General features: G+C 43.6%; 3 protein-coding genes across 6 annotated transcripts; all 3 read right to left on the bottom strand.

Moving 5' to 3' along the window:
- Nucleotides 1-1,172: 1,172 nt before the first annotated feature.
- LOC123119314 (uncharacterized) lies at nucleotides 1,173-6,788 on the bottom strand. 2 transcript variants are annotated; one of them, XM_044539071.1, is made up of 9 exons: nucleotides 6,537-6,788; nucleotides 6,028-6,105; nucleotides 5,830-5,933; nucleotides 5,180-5,608; nucleotides 4,258-4,329; nucleotides 3,746-4,167; nucleotides 2,761-2,875; nucleotides 2,372-2,456; nucleotides 1,173-1,722 (listed from the first exon to the last, which is right to left on the bottom strand). In XM_044539071.1, exons 2-6 carry the CDS (start codon nucleotides 6,062-6,064, stop codon nucleotides 3,988-3,990), a joined length of 822 nt encoding a protein of 273 aa, XP_044395006.1. In that variant the 5' UTR covers nucleotides 6,065-6,105; nucleotides 6,537-6,788; the 3' UTR covers nucleotides 1,173-1,722; nucleotides 2,372-2,456; nucleotides 2,761-2,875; nucleotides 3,746-3,987. The 2 variants fall into 2 exon arrangements, with proteins under 2 accessions (XP_044395006.1, XP_044395005.1); XM_044539070.1 differs by having other exon boundaries at nucleotides 1,175-1,722; nucleotides 6,028-6,120; nucleotides 6,537-6,783.
- Nucleotides 6,789-7,182: 394 nt separating this feature from the next.
- Nucleotides 7,183-13,155, bottom strand: LOC123119313 (importin subunit beta-1). Of its 2 annotated transcripts, none has more exons than XM_044539069.1 (3): nucleotides 12,930-13,155; nucleotides 9,047-11,460; nucleotides 7,183-7,524 (listed from the first exon to the last, which is right to left on the bottom strand). In XM_044539069.1, the coding sequence occupies exons 2-3, from the start codon at nucleotides 11,434-11,436 to the stop codon at nucleotides 7,425-7,427; spliced, it is 2,490 nt and encodes an 829-aa protein (XP_044395004.1). In that variant the 5' UTR covers nucleotides 11,437-11,460; nucleotides 12,930-13,155; the 3' UTR covers nucleotides 7,183-7,424. The 2 variants fall into 2 exon arrangements, with proteins under 2 accessions (XP_044395004.1, XP_044395003.1); XM_044539068.1 differs by lacking the exon at nucleotides 7,183-7,524 and adding an exon at nucleotides 7,612-7,850.
- Nucleotides 13,156-20,707: 7,552 nt separating this feature from the next.
- On the bottom strand, nucleotides 20,708-23,940 carry LOC123119312 (uncharacterized). 2 transcript variants are annotated; one of them, XM_044539067.1, is made up of 5 exons: nucleotides 22,599-23,940; nucleotides 22,365-22,484; nucleotides 21,459-22,261; nucleotides 21,237-21,326; nucleotides 20,708-21,111 (listed from the first exon to the last, which is right to left on the bottom strand). In XM_044539067.1, the coding sequence occupies exons 1-5, from the start codon at nucleotides 23,876-23,878 to the stop codon at nucleotides 20,939-20,941; spliced, it is 2,466 nt and encodes an 821-aa protein (XP_044395002.1). In that variant the 5' UTR covers nucleotides 23,879-23,940; the 3' UTR covers nucleotides 20,708-20,938. The 2 variants fall into 2 exon arrangements, with proteins under 2 accessions (XP_044395002.1, XP_044395001.1); XM_044539066.1 differs by having other exon boundaries at nucleotides 21,237-22,261.
- Between the last annotated feature and the right edge of the window lie 1,872 nt (nucleotides 23,941-25,812).

Genomic DNA, 25,812 nt, shown 5'->3' with positions numbered 1-25,812 from the left:
TTTTACTGTTTTGTGAACTAAAATTTGTATGCATTGCAGGAAAGAATCACATAGTTGTTTTTTTTCTTCATTGGGCTGCCAACACTGAGCCTAAAAGAGTGGACCTTTGTATAAAGTTTAATCCTTTCTATTTTCTAATCACTTTTTTGGTGTTTTTCCTTCTTCTGTATCTTGCTTCGTCCACTAATGCAAATTTTCATCTGTTGTAGGATGGGGTATTATATGTAAAATGAGATATTTAAAATGTATAATAGACAATTTTTCTTTGGTTCGAAGTAAGCTTTATTTCGTACAACTTTTAGTTGAACCAAACGATTTTCAAACTTTGGCGAGCATGGTAGGAACAACTTTGGGTGAAACATTTAAGATATAAAGATAACTGACTGTAACCATGGGTGAAGTGTTTTTTTAATACCTTTCGGTATTTATCTAAGTTATAAATTGGCTTGCACATTATAAACTGTCAGCTCGCTTACCCACCGCCTTCTTTTCTTCTATAAAACAACAAAACCACATACACACGCTTCACAACGGCCGCGGCATGACGCCGTGCCTCCGTCTGCTAGTTTAATATTGTTTTTGCACGCAGATGCTGTCCGAATTGGGATTCCGTGTGTAACTATGAATGGAATTAACAAATAAATTGCTCATGTGTGTGATCAAATAAAGAAGATATAGAAGATTCAGACAAGTGAACCATCTCAGTCATGAAAATTAAACCATGCATATATAGCAACAAGCAAGCTGTCCTGAAAATCATATCCACACTGCTCTGCTCAGCTCAGAAAGAATACCGGCCAGGTCGATCCTCATCTCCAAGAGTGGAAAATGGAAAACAGAGAAACACCGACATGCAGTACAGAACAACCAACAGTTGTGGGGTGCTTCAGATGTTTCTCATTTACGCACCTAAACAACAACCTCCTTAGACTAGGAAGTAGGAATCTTTTAGAGATGTTAATAAGGACTACATATGGATGTATATAGACATATTTTAGAGTCACTCATTTTGCTCCGTATGTAGTTTGCATTGGAGTCTTTAAAAAGACTTATATTTAGCAATGGGGGAGTAATATATATGGTTCATGCATGCCAACAGCACAGCCAGCTACAACAACTGGTCGACAGCACACCCTACCAATCACAATCAGGAATTCAGGATCGGTTAATCATATATAATCTGCAAGCTCAACAACAGCTAGCAAATAGACATACGCCGCCGACTAGACGAGTTCAGTTTGGCTGTTCATCCAACTAGATGACTCGTTGCGCCCATGACGCAAAGGGCGAGAGGGAGACAACTATTGTGAGAATATTCAGACACCCAAGTATTTACTATTGATACATAGATGATTAGTTACAATGTGGTACACAAAGAAAGTAGATAGGAAGGGATAGATTATTAGCTTATGAAAACCAAACGTGGCCAACACTGCCGCATCCTCTGCTTGGAAGCCGCCTTTTCTCACCGGATCTAACACAGATACATGATCACAAAAGGAAGCAAGACCATCATATATAATGGTCTGCTTACTCATTCAGGTTAGTGATCAGGTGGCTCGAGCCGCAAAGTATAATGGGGCTTGACGGACAATAAAAATAGGTGTTGCTCCTCGTCTCCTCCTCCTCCTGAGTCTGGATCGAGGCCTCGCTCCTCTCTTCTCCTGAATGACAGCTTGAAGGAAAGGACACACAAAAGCGCAGTCCTATACATTGACTAACCTGACAGAAAATAGAGACAAATGTAGATATGGTTATCTATTATGCCGCTGATAAAAAAGTAAAACACTAAACAGAGACAAATAGAAGAATAGTGAGGACTGGAGTAACCTCTACATAATAATTCAGATTGCATCACTGAACATATGAATGACAGAGAGCCCCAAAGAAATTGGCTTTATCAGGTATATCAATGACATTACAGAGAGAATTACCAAATTATCAGGTAAGTGACATGATAGAAAGAGGAAGGTGCTCCATGCTTGTTGCTTGAAACTCCATCAACTACCAGTGCATACACTACATAGGTTAATAATAAACTAATCCTTGAATTCCTCTCATACTTTTTTGTGTGGCTAGTGGATGCTGGAATTTTGCTACTGCGACGCTGCAAATCTTGTTTTGTTTTTACCGAAGGACCTTATTATGGTTTGAAATGTAGTAGTATAGTACTTCGCTAGTTAGCATCCTCTCCTCTCCTCTCAAGAGAAAAAAGAGAGAAGAAATGGGTAGGTGTCTCAACTGGACATCTGAAGAGGATCTGACCACCACGCTTAAATCAAACAGAGTGGAAGCAAAAACAAAACAAAAAAACCTTAATTGGCCTAGAACCAGACGGAGTTAACACAGAGGTTAAAGAGGTGAAAGGGACCTTGATGAGCACAAGAGCGGTTTCGGCTGTCAGCGGTGGGGAAGGAGCTTTCTTTGGCTATCAGCATCGTCCTGGTGGATGGCCGCTGTAAATTTATAAAAGAATGTAGTATAAACACAACTGAAAATTCTGTAACATAGTTTAGAAGATACCATATTAACAGCAAATACAATATAAAAAAGAGCCACTGGAACTGTAAGGCATAATGGTGATTCAGTGCTGGTTTTCAAATAAACGCAAACAATGCTACTACCACCGCAAATTAAGGCTCGCAATATAAAACAGAGCAATTGCCCAAGTATTTATTTGTGAGTGGCGAAGCATGATAAATGTGAGCGAAAATCCTGTCTTATGAATGAGCAGTTCGATTTTCTCACATGATATAGTACCTGGTGCACCAGTGATTGGATTACTGCTTGTTGGTGGGAAAGCAAGCATAGCGAAGCTTCAGAAATACCACTATAGGGATCGCCATATTTTACAAATAAAATTTTCACTGTTAGCCTGTCCACAAAGTCGACAGAAAAAAATCAGTGTTGCTTCCAAAATCATACCAGCAACTTTACCATGTTATACAGAGAACCTAAAAAACATCAGAAAATAAGTACCCAAATATAATAACAAACAAATAAACCTACTCGAGAAATTGTTTCCCATGCTACCTATATGCCCTGCCTAAGAAAAAGAAAACCTACCTAAGAAATTGTTTCACACGGCTCCTAAAATCTAAATCCAATGGGTTGTGACCAAACTTATCTGCACCATCAAACCATTTTAAAAGGTCAAACAAGCAGTCACATTGTTCCAACGGGCCATTTAGCTCACTGGCAAGTACAACCTCTCAATAACACCTAAGAGACTCAAGACAAAAGCTAGCCCAACGTTCCTCGCAGCTAATAGAAACACCATGAGAGAACTGTTCTGCAACAAAAATGAAAATAGCAACCATAGTGATAGTAGCAGGGTTCAGAAACCTGCTTTGTTTTTCTACAACCAAACAAACATTGTTTTCAACAAGTTTCAGAGTCTGACATGTAATATTTTATGAAGTGTAAATTATATTTGAATTATTTTATAAGAAGAAACTCCAGGAGAAACAAATATCATGCAGCTCTTCTTTTGTGTTTTTTACGTAGATAAAACCTGTCCAAATCTATGTTTTTGGGCCTTCAATGCCATTATTAAGAACAACACAACTACAAAAGCTTCTGCCTTTCCACAACACTTTCCTCCCAACTTCACTAAATCATAGAAGAATATAATTTTTATAATCGGCAATAGCAACCATAGTGACAGTAGCAGGGGCGAGTCCTCTCAACTATATATTGCAAAAGAAATTAGGATTGTAGCAATCTCCGGCTTGGCTGGTTTTACCTTAAACAAAATTCAGTCTCATGAAGCTGGAGCCCAAAACTTGGATCCCGGAAATCACGATCTATGACAAGAAGCTGAGACAATGTCAACAAAAGAAAGAACAATAGTTAGCAAACCCACTTGGCTAAACAGTGTATCGTAGATAGCCATGAGGCCACTCTGGCCGACGGCAGCGCAGGCCTTCCCATCCAGGTCCAACTGTGGGTTTTGCAGATCGGCAAAACTTCAAGCAAGGAGAATTATCAGCACACAAGCAGTGACGATAACCAGAGGCAATGACCGTCAGTAAACTGCTGTGAGAAAAAACTCTCTGCAACATGGCTGTTGATGAGCTTTCGGTACTTGAGCCTCTGCCTCCCGATGCCAACGGCGCCGGAGGCGAACAGAATCACCTCATACCCCTGGAAATTAAGCTTCTTCACCTAAAACAGTTCCACATATTTACCGGTCAGCAACTGTCAGAATGATTTTTTATAGGTTTAGAAAGCTCCTTGGTCAGAAAATTCAGTTACCTGTTCGCAGAGGGCTCCGAGCCTGCCCATGGCCAGTCGGCCATTCTGCCCGGTGACAACAGCAGTGCCGACCTGGATGCACGAGAAAGTGATTAGATGGACCCAACGAACAGAATACCAATTTACTTAGCGAATAAGCAAATTATTTACTTGATTTTTTTACTTTGCAAGACAACCAAAATTGACTAACAAGTTGTAAACTAACTTTAGAAATTTCATGCTGCGTAAACATACGAAGTAATTCCTCCTCTCCTCTTCTCCTCCATTTTTTCACTCAAGAGTAATTCACATGTTTGTCAAAAAACCAAAAGGAATCTAACCCAAGGCAGAAAATAGCTTGCAGCCACACAAGCATTTTATCGAGCAGGTCAAGAGCATGGGAAAAAGAGAGAGGCTCGCCTAGGAACAAACACAGTGAGCAAACGCATAGCAGAAGACGAGGCAGCAAATCGCACAAATAAGATGCAAGGGGCCCGCAAGAAGGCACTTATCTCACGAGAACACCAAACCGCATGATCACCACTCAATAACCTCACAAGAACAGAGGTTCCCATCTACTATGTATGTCTTGGATCCTCAAGAACCACTAAAATCACTGAACCTAAACACCGAATTACCCAAGCATCCAAGAAGCAAGAGCAAAATCACAATTTTGCAATAATGGACAACAGGGGTAAGGTAAGACCCAATTTCCCAAAGCATCAAAGAAACGGCAGAAATCACAATCAACATTCATGGACACCGGGGGTAGGGCCAAGAACGGTGGAGGATCCCGGCACAATTGCACGCATCAAGCAACGAATTACAGAAAGGGGGCGCTACGATTCCGCAGGGACTCGGCGGCAATGCAAGATCATGACGCACACAACCATGTCATACCAAGAAATAGGGAGGGGGACGAGGGCGGGGGATGGGGGCGCACCAATATGCATGCGCTTGCACCCGGAGCACTTCTTGGTGCCGGTGGCACTGCACTCGGCGCAGGGCCCCAGCTTGGCCCCGACCTGCTGGCTGGGCCCCTACAGCAAGGGGGGCTGCTGCTGATCCCCCTGGGGCGGCATCGCGTAGGCGGTGGCGAAGCCCGTAGTGTCGACGACGAAGTAGCGCGAGGCGGCGCTCCGCAGCACCAACGCCATGGCTGGGCCAAGCCGCCTCCCTGGCTCCCCACGGTGCCCCATCTGAAACCACGGAGCCGCAGCCAACCGCCCGGTCCCGCCCAACCTTCCCAGCACATGCCGACGCCGGTCGACGCACCTCCAGCTACTCTTTCCTCTCTCTTTCTCCCTCCTCTCCTTCCTTCTCTCTCCCTCTCATCTTCTCTCTCTCCTACAGCAGGGACTAATCCATGGCGCTGCATCATCCACATCATGAGTTAATGACAAAGCATGGAAGACCCAAACAAAAATTGCAGTTTAAAAGAAAATGAAGCAGTTTGCTAAATTTTAAGAACATGGAACAACAAAAAGGACTACAGGATAAACACTTGGTGCTGCTATTTTCATGGTATTATCTAATCTAGAATGAAAAGTGTTTATCCTAAAAAATTGTGATATACAAAGATGATAACTTTACCTCATCACCACATGAGAGAACATCAAGAACAGCGTGTGTAGTGCATTGCTTAGCCCCATTGGTCGCTAGCACATGATCTGGGCTATAGGTTAGACCATTATCCTCTGCATATCGATAACCGAGCAACAAGAAAGTCAATTAGACTACTTATTCAATATGGATATTCTGAAAATAAGAAATGCATCCGTGTGCACGTACCCTGAAGCTTGTTGCAGATAGCCTTCCTGAGCTCCATACACCCGGCATTAGCGGTGTAGCTTGTCCAATTTGCTACACCTACAGCACACGTGCCTACAGAAAGTAAGAAAATTACTATAAGTCTGAATGATACAAAGGAATGCCTGAAGCTAAACTGACAAATTGCCAGGGAAATCTGAAGAATTTTCTTGCTACAACTACAGCACACGTGCATGGGATACAAAGAGAAGCCTGCACATTTTTCTTTGTCGCTCAGTACAGCTAAACTAACTGGCAATTTGACTGTTTAGAAGAAAAAAATGAGATTGAGTCGAGAGAAACAGTGAGGGGCGGCGATGCGCATCACAAATCCTCTCCTCGTCCCTACAGAAACCCCAAAGCACCCCCTGCAGGCGGAAGGATTGGATTCACAGAACACGCAAAATCTGGTGGTTGAGGAGCTCACCAAGATCCGGGAAAATCCATGGGAGGGACAGGGAAAAAGAAAGATCAGACGAATTCGATCTCACCTTCTCTTCTCGCTTGGCGTCGGCGGGGACCAAGGAAACGGCGAGCTGCTGCTTCCTACCAGCGTCCTCTAGGCGACGGCGACGGCGTCACGGATGGCTCGAAGGCAAGGACGACCGTGACAACACTGCGGACTGCTCTACAACGGGAGAAGAGTTTAACCTGCCGCGGCATCCTCCTCTACGCACCTCATACACCGCGACGTGGAGCCGCCCCTCCGGCCACCGCGGCCACGGAACGCCACGCCGCCCTCGTCTTGCCTCCCCAGCTTCTTCAGCAACACCCGCTCTCTCCCGCGCCTCCACCCCCTTGTCCCGTCTTGGCAATAGGCACGACGCCTCTCTCCATTGGAGGAGGGGTGGGGGAGTTGGAGGAGTTGGAGGAGGGGAGTGGGTGCAGCAGCTCGCCCCCGCACCCGGGGCGGACGAGATGCTGGGGAGGGGGGGAGGGGGTGGGGGGGGGCGGAGGAGGAGGGGCGGCGATGGGAGGAGGAGGGGGGCGACGAGGAGGGGGAGGCGAGCGGGACGGGCGAGGCGAGCGGCTGGGAAGGGGGCGAGCGGGACGGGCGGAGCAGCGGGGTGAGTGGGTCGGGCGGGGCGGCAGATGGGGAGGCGGCTAGGGTTCTACATTGCACGGGAGCTGCTGAGATTTATACCAAAAGGTGAAATGACTAAAATGCCCTTGGCGGCACAAGGAATTTACTGGCATGAGTATTTAAAGGCGACATGGCTGGCTTCATCCTGCCTAGCGGTTCTTCAAGGGTTATAAGTTAAATTGCCACCAAAATACATCATCATACTACCAACGCCACACACATGTTGCTGTCCTTCCATGCATCTGTAGCAACTTGCCAAAAAAGAAGCAGAACGAGTTCCTCCTCATATATGTTACTACCTCCATAATTCCGAAATCAGTCCCTCTTTCCATGACTCCGCCGTGAAACCAAACTGATCCAACACATCAACTGCAGCGTATGTCACGCTTGTACCCCTGAAACAACGAAATCAAAGATGCACAACATAATCATATAAGCAGCAGCAGCAAGAGGAAACTATATACTACTATAAAACATGGAACTGATAGAAAGGGATTCCTTTTGTTTGCAGATTGTGCATTTTGTTTCACAAAGTAAATAGTTCCTGCATTTCAGCTTCTATAATAAAACAAGGTATCCACCCAATTTTTATGACAGTCTTACTCATTACAAGTACTCTACCACAGACGCATTTCTTCTTTCAGTCAACAACCCCCTTCTTTGAAGATCCTTTGCATCTAGACCGAAAATAATAGTCCCGAAAGAGATTCTGATTATTGAGCTACATGAAAGGTAGCAAGTTGACAAGATAAAAGGGATGGATTATTGACTGGATGAGATGACCCCATGTAATGGAGCGGAATACTTGACTAATACTGCATGGGAAGGAAAGACTACCCAAGTACCCATATATAGCTTAAGAGAGTGAAAGTTCCTCACAGGCGACAAATTTAACAAGTAGAATCACTGAGGAAATTATAATGTTGAAACTTGCGACATTCCTTGTTGTAATCCTGAGATAAGAATGCTCCAGAAAACACAACAGCCAAATAAAAATGCACCTGGCTAGAGGACACATTTCAAAGTGCAATGTGTGCTTCAAGGTGCTTTAGACGGGCAATAAATTAATGAATATCAACTTCTATATGTGTCTTAACATTACTGTTTCACTATAAAATGAACTGAAACTGCATAGCTTTCTGGTTTCAACTCGTGCATTTTTCTCTATTGATTGATCGGCTTAGTTAGCTATTTTATACTAATAAAAGAAAGTGCTGATATCAGCAAATGACATTTAAAAGCCTGGTCCACCAACCTTTTAAAAGTCTATTTGGGAGAAACAGGAACAGGGTTCCTTTCTTTCCAGATTATTAGTACTCCCTCCGTAAAGAAATATAAGAGCGTTTAGACCACTAAAGTAGTGATCTAAACGCTCTTATATTTCTTCACAGAACAAGTACTAAATTGCCTGGTCTGCCAACCTTCTTCATTTTATCTAATAATATCTACTTTGCTCTACACTGTTAGAAGTCTAACTTGTTGTAGAAGGGCAACTATAGAGTCCCTTGCCGAGTAACCACTATGGGAGAGCAATTAGGGGCTATGTCGCCTATTAATTAAAATGATGGTAATGTGCAAATAATCATATGGAGCAGTCACCCATACAAGAATCAAGAGCAAGGCAACTAATTAGAATGGTGGCATGTGCAAATAATCCTATGGAGCAGTCACCCATATAAAAAACAAAAGCAACGCAACTAATTAGAATGGCGGCATGTGCGAATAATCATGTGGAGCAGCCACCCATATAAGAAACAAGAGCAAGCTAGGCAACTAATTAGAATGATGGCATGTGCAAATAATTGTACGGGACAGTCGCCCATATAAGAAACAAGAGCAAGGTAACTAATTAAAATGATGCCATGTTAATCGTATGGAACAGTTGACCAAAAAGAAGGCATTGAACATCATGTGCACCTGCTCTTGTCCTCGGAGACAGCTTCAATGAACTCAACTAGATCCGCTGCTACCTTCAACCCAGATTTTCGGTCTTTTATACCCCTCAATATGCCAGAGTAAGCCTTGCATATTCCCTGTCTAAGCTGGTTACCGTAATCAACCTTATCCTCATCATAATATCTTGGGTTAGCAGCTTCTTTCAGCTCTTTCCTAACAGCCTGCAGGTACTTCTCCTCAAAAATCTTGCCGATAGCAAGAGCAATCTCTCCAAAGCATGCCAAAATCTGAGGTTTAAGCTCGGGTTGTGAGAGACCTTCGTAAAGAACATCCATCATATGATCACAGCATGGCAGGATTTCATCTCCCAAGGCATGAAAGATAGTGCCAATCGCCTCTAAATAGATTGGGGAGAACAGCTTCACACTGTAATACTGCAAAAATATTGGCATGAAATCCAGAAACTTTGGACCGACAGCACGAGCGAGAGCACCAATGGTGAGCGCTGCTTTATCACGTGCAGTAGAGCAGTCGCAGGTCAGGACACGGCAAAACTGAAGCAACATAAACGGAGCAGACTCCCTAACCTTGTCCCCGTGAAGTGAATTGCCCAGTTTTTCGATTATGGCGTGCAGTACGTCACAGAGCAATGCCTGAAGATCGTGCTTGTTAGTCTTGTCATCTGATGAAATTGCTTTGGCATCAAGCACGGTGTTTAATCTTCTCATGATACGAGGCATTAAAACTATAATAGCTAGTACAGCTTTCAAATCCCATATGTTGCTTACTCTCACAACCTCAATCAATGCGCCATAAGCAGATGCAGATGCTGGAAGCCCGAAAGGGGTCTTCATATCAAGTTCTGAAGCAGAAAGGAGAGCATCAATAACACCACCAAGAAAAGGTGAAAGCTCAGATGAGATTCGCTTTTTTGAATGGTCCACCTCAGATGAGATTGCCACATCATAACCTCGGGCAAGAAAATATATAGCTCCACAGACTTCCTTGGACACTTCTGGAACATCTTTACCACTCTTCGACAACGCAGCCATGATGCGAGGAAAGTCTTCATTTGTGAAAAATCTTTTATCAAGAGCTGGAGAATGCCGAAGCTCAAGCACCCGCCCCAGAGTGCATGCAGCGGTGCCTCTTACCTCCATGTGTGGGTCTTCCATCCTGTCCATCAACAAACCGACCACGGGAGCGAGTTTCTCAATAGAGGGCCCTTCAAGCATAACGCCTAGTACAGAAATAGCTGTCTTGCGACTACGCCAATCTGCCACTTTGATGTTACCCTCGACAAACTGCATTGCAAGTGGGACAACTGCATCCCCGATAGTTCTAGCGACGAGGCCTAGGCATGCCACAGCACTCATGAAGATGTTCAGTTCATCAACATCTCTTTCTTGGTGTAACGACAGAGTTTGTAGCAGAAGTGGAACAAGCAAACAGAGGGGCTTCTCAGTAAAGTGACAATCTGCACTCGGGATAGCATGAGCAAAACGCTTTTTTCGTTCTCTGAGTTCAATCACTTCTCCACAAATAGTACTCCAGAACTCGATACATTCAAGTGCAACTGTTTCCACACCTCCTTCCAAGCCCAAAGCTTCAGTTGTACGGCTGAGTGTGGTTTCCATGTAAGGTTCTAACTCCATAATATAATTGGATGCAATTGCAGTAAGGCAGACGAATGCTGCATGCTTGATCTCCGCTGCTTCATCGTGTTTAGCTGCATCACAGATTGCAGTCATTATACGATTTCTGCAATCATCATCATTTGCGAAGTTAGCAAATGTAAGAACATTCCGTAGAGCTTTGACCGCTGCAAGCCGGACTTCAGAACTTTTCTCTGCCTGGTGGTTCATTGCCCGGATGACGGCATCCAGAACACCATTAATTGTGTCCTTGTCGAACCACAAGTTCTCCTCCTCAAACACATACTCCAGCGCCTCTAGAGTTGCTTGCTTTAGTGTAGGAGATGCACCCTGCTGTGCCATGTTGCCCAGTAATCTGCCAATGAGATCTTGCCATCTCTCGGAGGGTGTCTCAATATATGCAAGCCTGCCAATAATCTGTGATGAGGCATGCCTCGCCTGAGGAGCCGAAGATCCTAGTGTTATCAGCAATGACTCCTTAATCTGGGATTTGATACATGGATCCAGGTTGTTCCATTGTTTGATGAGGAGGCTGTTATCTTCAGAATACTTTCCTTCCAGAGAGTTCTTCAGGATAATGCCAGCAAGGCATCTGCACTCGGGTGGACTTGCCTCACTCGAGAGCTCTGCTGATAAGGACAGGAGGAAGTTGGAACGATTACGCTCTTGGAGCTGCTTGAGTTTGCCTTCTGCTGCTAGCCTTATGTTGTTATCCGGATCCTGAGCATCTTTTAGAATTGGAGTGATATTATCCATAGCTGGCTGTATCAACTGTCCGTCCTGGCAAACATGCAAAAAGCATCCAGAATGGTTCAGTTAGAAATAGAAAAAAGGGAAAGAAAGCAGCCTGGTTACACACAAACTAACAAAGAAAACGGTCACAAACCGTCCTAAGAAAGGGCCACTAGACAAATTTGACATATATAGCTTAGTTGGACTTGTGCAATGAGAACCACGCAAGGACAGGACTGTTACAAATTATTAAGCTACAAGAGATGTGTCTTGCAAATTATAAGGATGGATGGATGTAAAGAAAAAATCAGCAGCAGGATCAAGTGGCACCAATAGACCACCATTGCTAAGCTAGTTAATTAATATTCTATACCCGGCAAGTAGGGATTTAGCTATCCCAAATTAATCCTGGCTGAACAGAGCCATGTATATAAGCTCATACATAGCCTGCTGAGTATACGGTAAGGTAAAGAGCGTAAAAATGCAAAGACTAGGAAAACTGCTGACACCAGAACAGAGTAAAGAGAGGAGGGAGTTTCTGGACCAAGCTGCATGGTCCTAATATAAGCTCTGATGTAACCCAAGAACTTACTGAAGCATGGATATACGTTCGGGCCTAATCAAGGTGACTAGGTGAGATTGGGATTAGCTAGCTAACAGCCTTTGTGTGTTTTTACAATGTTATATATACCCAAAAAGTGCTTTGGAACATTAACTGCGAAAAATCCTAGCTAGCGGAATAATACCAGCGTACGAAAACACAATATATATACTTTGAACAGTGCATTCTTTCAACATGTAAAATAAAATAGTATATTAAGCTGAAGCAGCAGATTAAGAAAAAAAACTGTACGTATGTACATATATGCAGATATATACAAAGAAAGAATGGATTCAACCAATGAGGACAAAACCTAATCGAAATTAAAGTGTTTCTTTATATATAGATTGAGAAAGTAAATAAATTCCTTGGTGAAGTAGTACAAGCAAGCAACAGAAAGAGACAAGATTAACTAATTTCCTTGTTCCATAATGATGATGATGAAATTGAAACTAAATTAAGTAGCACCGTGGTGTGGTGTGGTGTGCGTAGTCAGGGTACGTATGTACTGTATATAACCAGAAGGCCCTTTGACTAGTAAATTTAGGGATTCTGCTGTGCTGGACTTTGGGTCTAATCTAATGCATGTAGTGTTTAATTAATCAATCAATTAATAATTGTATATGCTTCTCCAATGGGGAGAGAAGGAAGGAATGTCATCCATCCCCATGCGTGATGGACAAGGATGTAGCTAGAGAGAGGGAAAAGTTGGGTTCTTCCGGGAGCTAGCGTCAAGCCAACTTGGGATCTCCGGGACCGAAGGGATTCGAGAAGATATGGCGACGGACCTCCAAGGGAAGGAGCTTGAGGAGGCGGGCTAGGGTTAGGGTTAGGGATCGAGCCAGAGCCAGAGCCAAAAGCCGAGAGAGGTGGGGAGATGGAGCAAAACGAACGAAGGAAGGCGCGCGGATCTTACCAGCGGGGCGGGATCTCCGCTTGCTCCCGGTACCGGTGGAGGAGAGGCGGTGGCGGCGAGCGGCCGGCGGAGCGTGGCTTCTCCGCTCGCTCCCGCACCCGGTCCCGGTCCCGGTGGAGGAGAGGCGGTGGCGGCGAGCGGCGAGCGGCGTGGTTTCTCGTTTTCTTTTAGGCATTGGGATCGGATCGGGCTCGGGATGGAGAGGGGAACTCCACACCGCAGTAACTATAAATTCAATTCTAATAAAGGTCGGCCGACAACGCCTTTACCACCTCAACTACAACCAAATTACCCGCAGCTGCCATTGGTATTCCCTACTCGGCCCACTGCAAGTGGATGCGGGCTGCCCACGTAAAAGCCCTCTTAAGTTATTCTCTGCAACTCCAATCTTTTAGCTCTAGAGCTGGAACCTTAAAAAAAAGTTATATGGATAGCCGAACCTTACGATATATGTAAACTCACCGTTTGTACTGTTGTGCATCATAATAACTGAATTACCTTGATAAAAAAAACTGAAGCACCAGTGGTCTAGTTGGGAGAGTAGAATGCAGTTGTTGTTTCAACAATGACGAAACACCTATACGTCGCAAAAGAAATATCTGGCATGGAATGCTAGGCATTGCAATCCATGGCAGGTTTCAGCTTTAAACCACCAGGTTACCCGATCATCCAAATTGCACATAAAAGCAATGCAATTAATTTATTAGCCATCATAACCATTTCTTTAAAAGCATCATACACATTATTGAATAATAGAGAACAAGATTCAGAATAAGCCAGGTCATTGACATAATTTCAATGAATATTTTTTTTTCCATTCCATTACTGAAGACATGTAAATCTTAGGATTCCCGTGTGGAAAGAAGAGTTTAGGCAGACAAAGCTAAACATATATTGGACCAAAATTTATACGAAACACTAATCTGCATCACTAACAGTTGCTACTTCATCAATGACAGACCAAGAAGGGATAACATAATTTGAGGAGAAATTGTACTCTATTTAACGTCAATGACTGAGCATATATTTTAGTTAAGGGACCATTTCTATACTTCTAAAAGAGTTCAGGGACAAAATATATACTTTTCCCAGCTAGAATTGCTAATTTGGATGCTTTTTGCATGACGAGAGCATATGCTGGAATTGCAAGTTTTGCAATAGTGTTTTTGTTTGCTCGCTGAATGAGTTGGTTCAGTGACATTGTTTTGTTCTTCAGTTTTGACAACTCGTTTATGCAAAGTCGTAATAAGTCTGAAATAGATTATTTTTTGAGGGGATAAGTCTGAAAAACACAGTTAATTTCAAAGTTTCATAAGTCTGAAATAGATGAATGTTATACTGTTTATACTTCCTTGACTGTTTTTTCTCACAACTTGGTTAGTGAAACCACAGTTCTTTAGTTACCCTTTGTCGAGCAGTGACGATCGCTACATGTTGGAGGTGGCGACCTGCCTACATAGTAGCAGTATTCATTTTCTAGATAACGACGAAACTTTCTCCTTGACAAGGTGAGTTAATTCACTCTGCTTATTTTTTTCTCTCAAGAGAGCATTGCTTTAGTTGTTGTTTCATGTGCTATCAATTGGCCGTGCCTGTGGTGTTCTCCCGACTTATTTGGGCTGCATGTCCCCAAGTGCGGCACAACCCAAGCATGTTTTTTTGTCTAATTTAGATATGTTAGGGTTCTAAAGTGAGCGAATGACCTTAAATGTGGGTGTGATTTGGGTTGTGAGGCTAGTTGGATTTAACTTCAATATAGAATGCATATAATGTCCTCTGAGTTCTGTGTAAGTCACAAGGTTTTAGCTATAATTGGAGCAATTATCAAACAGTATCAAGTACAGTATCCAATGCATGTGATGCATTTTTTTTAATTAAACTTGGTGTCATTTCTGCAAACATTGGGGATAGATTCGCAAGAACCCTTGTCACTAGTTATGTTTATTTGACTTGTATGATATTTATTGTAAATATCAGGTTTGATCTATAGTAAATGTGCATTACTTTGTGTTAGTTATGCTTGTTAGAGCTTGCTATGTACTCTTGATATGGCTATGATGATTCTCTACTTTGTTGAAATCGAATATTTCATGGTCCCCTTGGTACACATTCAAGCTGTCAATCTGCATCGACTACACCCATTTCCGCCAAAAAAAATCAATGAAATTCAGTAGAAAACAAGGTTTCTATCGCTAAACTGCACTAAAATGATTTTGGTACCATTCTGCAACAAAGACTCCACCATATCTTTCAAACTGGAAAAGCTTCAGATGAATTCTTCTCTTTTCGTATCGAACCAGGGAGGACCATCAGATTCAGCTCAGTACTTAGGCCATCATGTTGGCCAATCAAACCAATGTTCATTGTAGCTTATTACCAAGGTTGAGTATGAAGTAGGTCAAAGCAATGTCCCTTGCATTTTTGTGATGTCACTCTTTTTCTGGTGAACATATTGCAAGGCCTAACTTGCCTCTCAACGTTGGGACTCAATAGCTCCCATTTGATGATATCATTGACATTGCCATCTGGTCAGATTGATTTGTTGATAGTATTTTCCGGCCAATTCTTCCAGAAGAAGTTATTATATTCTCTAACTAAAAGGTATGTTTTCCTAAACCACTGTGATGCATTTGGGATTTGTCGAACCAGACAATAGCTAGTATTAGTTTACCTCTATTCTGCATTTCTCCTTTGAATGGGTGTAGTCTTTGTTGAGTGGTTCAGTTCAAGTACTCATTTCAACCTGTTTTAGGTCCCTCCCTGAGACTGAGAGGACCTTCTGAGGCGAGGATTCCATATAGTAACAGTCTGTTTCATACTACTCCCTCCGTCTAGGTGTATGGACAACTAGAGTATTCCTAAAAGTCTTAGGCACAATACATTAAATTCCTTCCTCGTTTCTCTTCTAGCCTCGTACCGCTGCCCACGAAAACCAGAAAGAGGAGGCGCCCGCAAGGAAAGGACCACTGCATGCATCGTGGCTGGGTGTTGATTACGCAAGAGATTAAAACGGTTTTGCATGCAGTACATCAAGGTTTGATTTTGTGTCGATCTGCTCTCCGACGGCGAGGAGCAGCGCTGCTTGTCCAGAACCGGAGCAGCGGCGAGCCAGAGCTGGGCCTCGTCGAGGAGGTCGGCAACTCCAAGCACGAGAGCGGTCATGACCGGACCGGATCCCACCATCACCATCAGCCACCACCTCGTCCATCTGTGCACCAAACTACTCCAGCTGGTGGGATTACCTGCCTTAATGCCATTGCAGTGTCAATACTCCGTAGAAATCAGCGTTGCTTGTCCCATATGCAGGCTATGAACTACTAGAGTAGAAACATTGCTTGATGTGCTTGGTCTGTACATATGATAAGGTCACATGGCTACTCACCTACAGTAAATGTGAAGTAAGGTTGCAGTGGCCTACTTCCTTAGTTGGCTGGAGATTTTAGGTGCAGTTGGAAAGCCCATGGAAATAACACAAGTCCATACCCAACATCAATTACACAACAAGAGCATTATTTCCTTGTGTGAATGAATTCTCATTAGAAAAGGATGTACAAATGCAGTGCAATTCTGGCAAGAACTGCAAGTTCTGTGATCTGACCTTCAAAAAACTGTACAACTCATGGTTCAGTATTTGGCATTATTGCAAGAGTTTTCAGAGATGCAAGGAACCGCAAGTAGTTGGCAGAAGAAAAATGATGCCTTTGAGTTTTCTATTTCATATTGGAAACATCACTCCAACTAACTATCATGCAGTGTGTCTTGTATTCAAGGTAGATCATTGTCAACATGCAAAAGGAACACATGGTACAGGGGATTCTGCCATTTCCTTCTACCGGACTTTACAACCTGACTCTGATGCACACTACATGCATGGCTTTTACATTGATTGGGAATTCTGCTACACATGGACTGGTCGGATTTTACCTCACAATTTTTCACATATGCTACATTTTCAAACCCTCGGTTGGATACCCAAGCTGTGGATGATCTCCTTCATGCCTCCATGATGCAACACACTCGGGGACAAGTGTGATCTTAGAAAGAGGGAATTGTCAGGACCCAATCCCGGCGAGCTCCTGAAGTCTGAAGATTCTGAAGAAATGTCACTTATACTGTTCACCTGCAGCTCACTTACCACTTCGCTGCAGCACCGTCCAACTCTAATCCAAGGGTGCACAAGCACCTACTGTTTATCTTCTTTCTCTCTTGTTTCTGTGGTGTTGGCTATAAAGCTGTGTAAGCCCAAGGGCGGGCATATCTTATCTCTTGTATTAGGGTTGAACCCTAGCCGCTGCCATGTTCTGGCCGGCATAAGCTTCCTTGTAATTCCTAAATTCTAATAAAGCTTTCCTCTGAGAGTAGTGAATCCCTGTGACATGTTGAGATTCCTCTGTTCCTTTGCGCTTCATCTCTGAATCCCTCTCGGTTCCCTCAAATCCCTAGCCAGGGCCTGTCACATTGATGCCTTGATGTATCATCTTCCTTGACACTAACAATCAGTGGGTCTTACAAAAATAACAGAAAAACTGACAATGTAGTGACTCAACAGGATAAACCTGATAATGTTTGGAAAACATATACACTAACATTCATTGGGTCTCATAATGTTTAGGAGTATATATCTTGCATGTAGCGACTGTATGTTCATCTAATTCGAAGATAAACTGAAAACTGGAGTAGGATCAATAGATGTCCCTAATTCCTGAATCAACAGAAGTAAATACAAGTTGATAATTGAAAATGAACACTGTTTTGTCAATCAGTCAACAGCAAGCTTCAGCTAGACATTCAGTGTAATGCTAGAGCTTGTTAACATTTTTCGTATGCATCTTCCTTCATAAATCTACACAACATACCTATTTCGCCCTTGTTTTTGGAATTAGTTAAAGAAAGAATGCCAGAGCTTTGTCTTACTCAGCTCAATGACTAGACTACCCTGCAAGTTTTTGTACAGAGAGCATATGTAGAATTACCAGTTCAGAAGGAATTTCAGACATGGAACAAGCAACACATAATTACCTCCTTCTTCCCGGGGAACACGAGCAGCACAAGGAGCATGGCAATCTCTGTTTCTATCATGTAGTGCCACATGTACATTGTTTTCTTATCCATCTAAATTTTAGTCTACTGATTTGCCTGAAGCAATGAATTTATGGTTGCAACTTAACACTACTCATTATTAATAGTAGTAAGTTGTGTATATGATTTGCCTGGTCGGAATTAATAGTAGTAAGTTGTGTATATGGTATTATGACAATTGCTGTAGTACTGCTTTTGCGGGACATTATATTTGTTTCTTTTTTAAACTTTGTTCTTATCTACTCTAGGGTACAAGCGCAAAGGAACACATGAGCTCTGGGGAAATTCTTGTGTGAGACAAGTTACAACAATTTCAATTGCCTGTGCAAAATAGCCTTTGGAACCTCAAATTCTACTTGATCTATATGATTTTGACATCCTTTTATTTTTATCTGAAGAACAAGCTTACTACAGACAAAGCGAACAACAGCACAAGGATGAAATTCGCAAAAGCAAGTACACATGGATCTCGGCCAAATATACCTTCTGCTCTTTCTTATGTTTCCGCTCTTGCTCTAGGTCCAGCTCCCTGTGGTAAAGCTGTTGCTCGTATCACCAACAAAAGAGAGAGAATAAACAGAACGCAAATTGGACTGCCGTCACGTAAACTTCCGCAAATTGTTTTGTATAATACTCTCAGCAGCATTTCATGCACGCTTGATTTTCTCAGCCGATTCTTAATGCCCCGAGGAACAGAAAGTCAATTAGACACTTGCTGCAATGTTATCCTATATTTCTATGTGCGGCTAAATTTTCATGAGTCAACCACCTCCAAGGTTCTATCTGGAAGAGCATCTTTGGCAAACTTATGCATATCCAATGCGTCACTGGGCATGTCGCCTGTTGGGTTCCTTGCACTGAACATGTCAAGCAGTGATATGCCAAGACTTTACAGCATACCAAAGTGAACATTTTCAAGATTGAAAATTTCCGTGCAGTGAAAAAGGTTGAAATTTTCGCTGAAAGGCTGAAATTTTCACATTTCAACCTTATTCAGAAAACGCAGTGGAAGGAACATTTCGACCTTATTCAAAAGATTGTAAATGTTCACTTTTTCAACCTTTACGCACAAGACTTTACAGTAAGGGTATATGGCAAGATTGGGTTCCTTGCAGCGAACATTTCAACGTTATTCAGAAAAGGCGGTGGCACAGCACTTTGCTTCTTTCTACTTACAAACATACCATCGTTCATTTGTGAGAGCAAGATAACAAATTTGGGACAACAATGAAGAAAAAAAATAACCTACTTAACATCCTCGTATTCCTGACCTACAAAAAGTAATACGAGGATCTAAAATATTTGATTCCTGACAGTGCTACCCATTGGCAAGAAAGAAACAATACTTAGGACAATTGCCTACACTTGCAGCCTACAAGCACATGTAGTAACAGGCACTACTACCGGAATATGTGCATGACAAAACAAAATACAGGAACCAATTGGATTTAAACAGATAAATTACTTGGGATGAGTAAACACAGATACTCCATGACTAGGCATCACAAAAAATTCCCCCAAGTGTAAGAACTGAGGGCATTAACAAGAAACCTTACATGGCCTTGACACTATGTAACCCTCTATAAATTTCAGTTTGAAACAAAACACGACTTTTGCATATGCCACAAACACGGAATTACTAGCAAGAACTACTATCTTGAAGAAGTAATCTTAATGACTTGATGAGGTTCACTCCATGACTACTGTCTAAAAGAGGAAGTAATCTTAATGACTTGATGAGGTTCACTCCATGACTACTGTCTAAAAGAGGACCATGTCAGCACAACCACAGGTTTTCAGGCAGGACTCTTTTTACCTAACTAGGTGTTTACTGACCCTGCACAGGAGGAGGTGGATGCTGCCAAGATGCACCAATAGGCAGCTACAGAGTAGGGGGGAAGCTGCTGCCACTGCTGTTGGTAGTTTCATAGGCAAATGAGTTAGGGGCAGGAACTTGGTAAATGGCTGGAGCGCCTGAAATCATAGGCACCCCAGCTTATAGTAAAATGATGGGATCATTGCTGAAATTGGCGAATAGCTATCAAATTATAGAATGAATTGATCTAAATTGGATCATAGCTGCACAGGCCTTAGCAGAACAGAGTTTCCATATAGAATAATAAACGGACAAATAATATTTGCAGCCTTGTGATAACACTGTCATATTTCACATATGATTTAGCAGGGTAGGTCTGACCCTCTCACTAGACTCCACCGACAAATAAACCGAGACTTGTGACTGCCGCAAGAAAGCTACATTTTAAGTGCACTAATACACATCAATCAAGGAATCGAAGAGATATCACCTGAGATAAAGTGCAAGATTGAAGTATAAAATTTTGTCTTAAGAAATTTCAATTAATTCCTAGAAGGGGAAGACTACGGATCTTGGGTCTGGCTGCTCCTGGACAGGTAAGACCTCGAATCTTGTACCTATCTGCTCCTGGTCAAATATATATAAAGACATATATACAATAGGTATAGAAAAGACTGCCAACAATAGATAGATAAAATAAAAAAGAACTTCTACAGGCATAAATAATAAATACTACTCCAACAAATAATAGTTATTCCACAGCTAGCTCAACTTTATGAGCAAAATTAAGCACTAGTAAAGTTTTCTTGTCAAGCCTTAATGATTAGCTACAGGTAGCAAATGTTTGGGATCATTAATTTAACAAAGTTCACCAGCCATTACATACAGGCCAAATAGTCTAGATAAATATAAGTTTCACCACCACCAAAATACAACTAATATAGTCTAGTCTAGATAAATATAAGTTTACACCACCAAAAAATACAACTAGTTGCAGCTTCCAAAAGATGCCATGCAAGGAAGGTTAGAGGTTACAAACATTACATACTGGGAACATATAAATAATAATAGGGCAACAGTGCTCATGCATGCATCCATCGCAAACAAGAGCTAGCTAGAGCGCAAAGCAGCATCTGATATCAACGGCTTCCTTGTGATGTATGAAACGTGTGACACAGTCCACAGGGGTAACTCCCACTGGCTCCCTTTTCTTGTTGCTGGTTGTTGCTTTAGTCTTAACCTGGACAATGGTGATCTGTACATCATGCTTGGGCGGAGGATATCCACCTAGCAGCATATACGTCCGTACACATATGTTAGTACAATCCATGAACTGACTGATCACAAAAACCATGCAATGCATGCATAAATGACATTGAGATCGAGAAAGACAGATAAGTATCTATACTCACTTTGCAGTTGCACCACGTAAAACAAAATAGCACCAGAGTCCACATCTTTGCCAGCATAATCCAAGCACATGTCCTCACCCACACAATCATCTACAAGCCATGAGAATCGCAAAAAGATGGGCTCGCTGAGATACACAGAATGATCTTTATCAAACAGTTGATAAGCAGCAAGCCCTCTATCTCTGCATGTGTAGATAAAGCCATCGACAAATACACATCTACCATTTAAAGGGCACTTTGTAGGGCTAGTCCTTGGCAAGTCTTCTGAGAATGCGGCCCAAGGCATGACAACACGCCATTGCTTGGCACACAGGTCAAACAAAAGACAGGAACCTGTGAGAGCATCAGAGACTATAAAGGAATCGCCATTCACTGCTACATATCCAGATATCATGACCTTCCTCTCGAGAACATGCGATTGATCTGCCTTGCATCGCAGCCAGAAGGTGGATCCATAACTGAACCCTGTCTGATGATAAACTTCCAGAGTATCAGTAAGAGCAATGGTCTCTCCACCAACTGTGATAAACAAAACAAAAGTATCAGCACTTGGCAGCCGCCGTACAGATAGACGATCCATAGCCAACGTACGGTCCTTGTTCAGACTAAACTCAAGCATGCCATCTTTTTTCCTCGAAACAGCATGTATTTTTGAGGCACTGTGAAGGAAAAAGTGCCAATTGTCACCATCACCGACATAAGGTGCAACATAGCACGACGTTTGGAGAGGCTTGCCATCATCTCCACCTTGTAACAGTGAAGTCTCATCCATGACGCCCGTATGGTAGATGACTAGTTGTGAGCCAGCTTGGCAGATGATAAACAGATCTTTATTGATACTTGTTGTAGCAACCGGACGCCTTTCGAAAGGGACTCGGTGTTGCATTGAAGCACGGCCAACCAGCGTGCGGGGGGGCATTGCCGGCAAGGGCTCATGTGGCGGGAGAGAGCACTCGCGGGCAAAGTGACCGTTGATGCCGCAACGAAAGCAAAGGCGTGGACAGTCTTCCATTTTGATGAAGTCTCTGCATGCAAGAACCAAAACGTGTCATGCACTCACCAAGAGAAACTTACTAAGAAAGATGTAAGCTAGGTTAAACATGAAGGTAAATTTGGATCAAGCAAGACCTGCAACAATCAAGCTTGTTGGAGGGTGGTTCGTTGACGTGCTGCTGGGAACTGGTTAGATACTCCTCTTGCCCTTCTTGGTGTTGCAGCAGCACCTGGGAGTCCATGTCCTCGTACTCCCTAATTGATCCATGATTAGTTGACAGTAGACAAAAAATACGTAAGCAAGGCGACCAAATAAATAAATGGTCGAATAATCTGTGGAAAAAGTAAACTAACTATTTTGTTGCTTACTGTAGAAAGCAGAATTCCTGGTCCTCTGGATTGGGCTCCATGTCTACCCGGCGGAAAGAGGAATGCAGCACCTGTATTCCCCCCTGAGCCGGGTCATGGAGGTTGAAGGTGGTGACGATGGCATGTAGGTTGTCACACTGGCATTGATCTAACTGTTCACGTGATGCCAGGCTGATCCAGACGGAGCACATGAGCCGACCATCAAGACGGGTGAGGAAGCCACACCCATTACAGGAATTGAAAGGAGATACAGAGTCGATGGTGATGGGCGGATCCAGTCTCAGCCTCACCCTCCCCTGATCATCACCATCACCCTGGTGTATGTAGCTGAGCTTGTAGGCGTAGATGGTGTTACCACGGAGCGTGTAGATGGCCTTGTCTTGCTCCATGTACACGGCGCGGCCGAGGATAGGGATGTAGTCTAGCGGTGGCCTTGTTTCATCGGTGAGCACCGGGGTCCAGTCGCGGGAGCCGGGGGCGAAGGTGAAGAAGAGGCCGTCTTGTTTGAAGGAGACAAGGATGAGGGGGCCAGGGAGCACGGCGTAGCCCTGGAGGAACCCGCCAGCCAACCACGGGTACTCGCCCTTGTCATCTTTGTGTGGGCAGCTGTTGCCGACCTGCTCCCATTGGCCGTCCCCGGGGAGCAGATGCAGGGGTCGCATGAGGAGGCTCAACTTGACGCCATATTCCAAGATGGGGCACAGAGCCCAGATGTAGCCGCCGGCGGAGATGGGCATGCAGTTACGACTCCTCCCTGCTTGAATCTCCGGCAGAGGAAGATGCAGCTGCAGATCCGGGGATGTGTGGGTCTGCGGCTGCTGCAGAGTTAGGTGCAGGGCATGGGGTTGCTCACCGGCACCGTCATCCTCCTGGCGCAGAATGCAGAGCGAGCGGCCGTCGGGAGCCATGGCGGCGCTGGCGTCGAACGTGCCGCCACTCGTCGTCTTGATGTCGTGGAAAGCCTCGAGCGCGTCGTCGCTCCGGCCAAGGATCCGCCCGGATCGCGCCACGCGGAGGCGTTTGAGCCGTAGGAAGGCGCCGTCCTTGAGGCCGATGAGCAGCGACCAGGCGGGCCGATGGTCGGCGCCGGCGGGGATGGAGGAGTAGTCCCTCCCGGGGGCGACGCGGGGGATCCGGGGGGAGCAGAAAAGACGCCAGCTGCACTCGCAATGGCGAAAACGGCACTTGGACTCACGCGCCAGCTTCCACTCCTCCTCCTCCTCCTCTGCCGCCGCCATTATCGACCGCGAGCCCTCCCCCTCCCCCTCCGCCTCCATCATCCTCCTAGCTACGGTTAGGGTTAGAGTTAGGGATTTGCTCTCGCTGGGGTTCGGTGGGGAGATACGACTGGGATGGGATGAGGAAAGGTGGGGTACGAGGGGAGGACTAAACCCCATGGGCCGTTCGTTTTGGGGCATAGTCTTCTGTTACAACATTTTGGGCCCAACTTTTGTTACATCCATTGCTTGCGTTGCGTCTGTTCTATGTTAAAAAAAAAAAACCTTTGATAAACCTCCTGATTTCCTGGGTCCTTTTATTGTAATTAAATAAAGTTGCCGAAGTTCAAAAAAAATCTCTACTCGTAACTAGTACAACTAGTGGGCCCATTGCGCCAAATGACTAGAAAACATGGTGGATTGTTATCTATAATGAGATGTATATACATATTTTAATTTGATAGCACGAAATTCTTGCTACCATCGCATTGAGAACATTTGCATTTTTCACTGACTTTTTGTTTGAGCAGAAAATGCATAGGCTCTTGTTTAACAATATATGTACCTTTAAAATCATGAGTGCTTTCAAAATATTTTCATTAGGAACTTTAAGTTTGAGCAAACATGTATGATTGGAGCTTTAACTCTTCTGTATACAAATAATGAAGGAGCATCAAACATTGGATAGCAGATGAACAACAGTTCGAAACGTCTCCGCAATAGCAGTAGCTATCGTCTATAACATTTGTTTCATAACTATGATACATGCCTAAAACATCATTTCTACTGAATCCACATAACAAGTATTTATGGTAAGGGACACCATCATGATGCGCGGGGCCAACAAAAGGGGGATCCAAGCGGTAGCGTCGAGGCCTGTTGCACCAAATGGCTCAGAGACCCACTAAACCCATGTGTGCTTTGAGAAAAATTTCATGTATTAGCATATTTACTTGTCACCAATCACGTACATTGCTCTAAACCCCAGTTTCAGAATCATCCATTTTTTTTCAAACCATTCAGTGGACTACATATATTACAAAGGAGTCTTTACACGATCAGGAATTATCAAACGACCTAAGCTCACACCAGCGTGAACACACAATCAAAGCCTGCTGTCTTGCTCCCTCCATATGCTCCAAATGACAGAGATGACTAGAGAGATAAAAGCATTTATAATTTCATAATTTTATTTCGCTCACCTTACATTCTTGACCTAGCATCCACTACACCATTGTGACGCCCGGATAATTAGACTACAGAAATTATCTGCTAATCATGCCACGTCACCTCTGTAACTGTAGTTAGTCTCGGGTTAGATCAAAACCGATTCAAATTCAAAATTGAATTAAAGTCAAACAATTAAAGTTTTCAAAAGTCAAACTAAAATGTTCTTAATGTGACAAATAAATCATGAATAATATTGATGGAGAAACAACATCTTTATAAAATAACTAAATACCCTAAAGTAATTAAAACAGCAGCAAAAACAAATAATTATACACCTATTATACTTTATAAAATAATAAACTATTTTAGCTAGGTGCCAAAGTTATTGTGCCAGTGGTATAATTAATGTTACTATTTTAGGGGCTAATTGAATATTTTGCAAAACAAAAACAATTTGGGATATAAAATTAAAATAAAAAACGAAAATAAATAAAAGAAAAGAATAAAGCCGGAGAACAAAACAAAAGAGAAAAGAGGAAAGAACCCCCGCTTCCCCCACTGGGCCTCGACCCAGCCGGCCCAGTCCGCCACCCCACCAGGCCGGCCCAACACCCCCACTACACCTACCCCCCCCCACTTCGCAGAAACCCTAACCCCCCACTTCACACGACAGCCACTCCCTCCCCCTCGTCTCGATCTGGATCGGGATCGACCCTGATCCCGTCGCGCCACTCCCCCCCCCACGTTCGCCTCCACTCCCCCCACCCCCGATCTGGATCGGGGGGGCAACTACTCCAGCGCCCAACGCTCGCCGCCTTTGCCGGACC

Source organism: Triticum aestivum, chromosome 5D (assembly GCF_018294505.1).
Source record: "Triticum aestivum cultivar Chinese Spring chromosome 5D, IWGSC CS RefSeq v2.1, whole genome shotgun sequence".
In the NCBI taxonomy this organism is placed as follows: domain Eukaryota; kingdom Viridiplantae; phylum Streptophyta; class Magnoliopsida; order Poales; family Poaceae; genus Triticum; species Triticum aestivum.
This window is presented reverse-complemented; position numbering and strand designations above follow the sequence as displayed.

Coding starts and splice junctions, on each gene's coding strand:
- LOC123119313 (XM_044539068.1), bottom strand. CDS start 11,436: ATGGATAATATCACTCCAATTCTAAAAGATGCTCAGGATCCGGATAAC. Junction 7,851..9,046: donor GTCTCCGAGGACAAGAGCAG/GTGCACATGATG, acceptor CCTTTCATGTAG/CTCAATAATCAGAATCTCTT.
- LOC123119312 (XM_044539066.1), bottom strand. CDS start 23,878: ATGATGGAGGCGGAGGGGGAGGGGGAGGGCTCGCGGTCGATAATGGCG. Junction 22,262..22,364: donor AACAAGCTTGATTGTTGCAG/GTCTTGCTTGAT, acceptor TCTTGCATGCAG/AGACTTCATCAAAATGGAAG. Junction 21,112..21,236: donor TTACGTGGTGCAACTGCAAA/GTGAGTATAGAT, acceptor ATATGCTGCTAG/GTGGATATCCTCCGCCCAAG.
- LOC123119314 (XM_044539071.1), bottom strand. CDS start 6,064: ATGGAGCTCAGGAAGGCTATCTGCAACAAGCTTCAGG. Junction 5,934..6,027: donor TATCTGCAACAAGCTTCAGG/GTACGTGCACAC, acceptor ATCGATATGCAG/AGGATAATGGTCTAACCTAT. Junction 4,168..4,257: donor TCGGAGCCCTCTGCGAACAG/GTAACTGAATTT, acceptor GAACTGTTTTAG/GTGAAGAAGCTTAATTTCCA.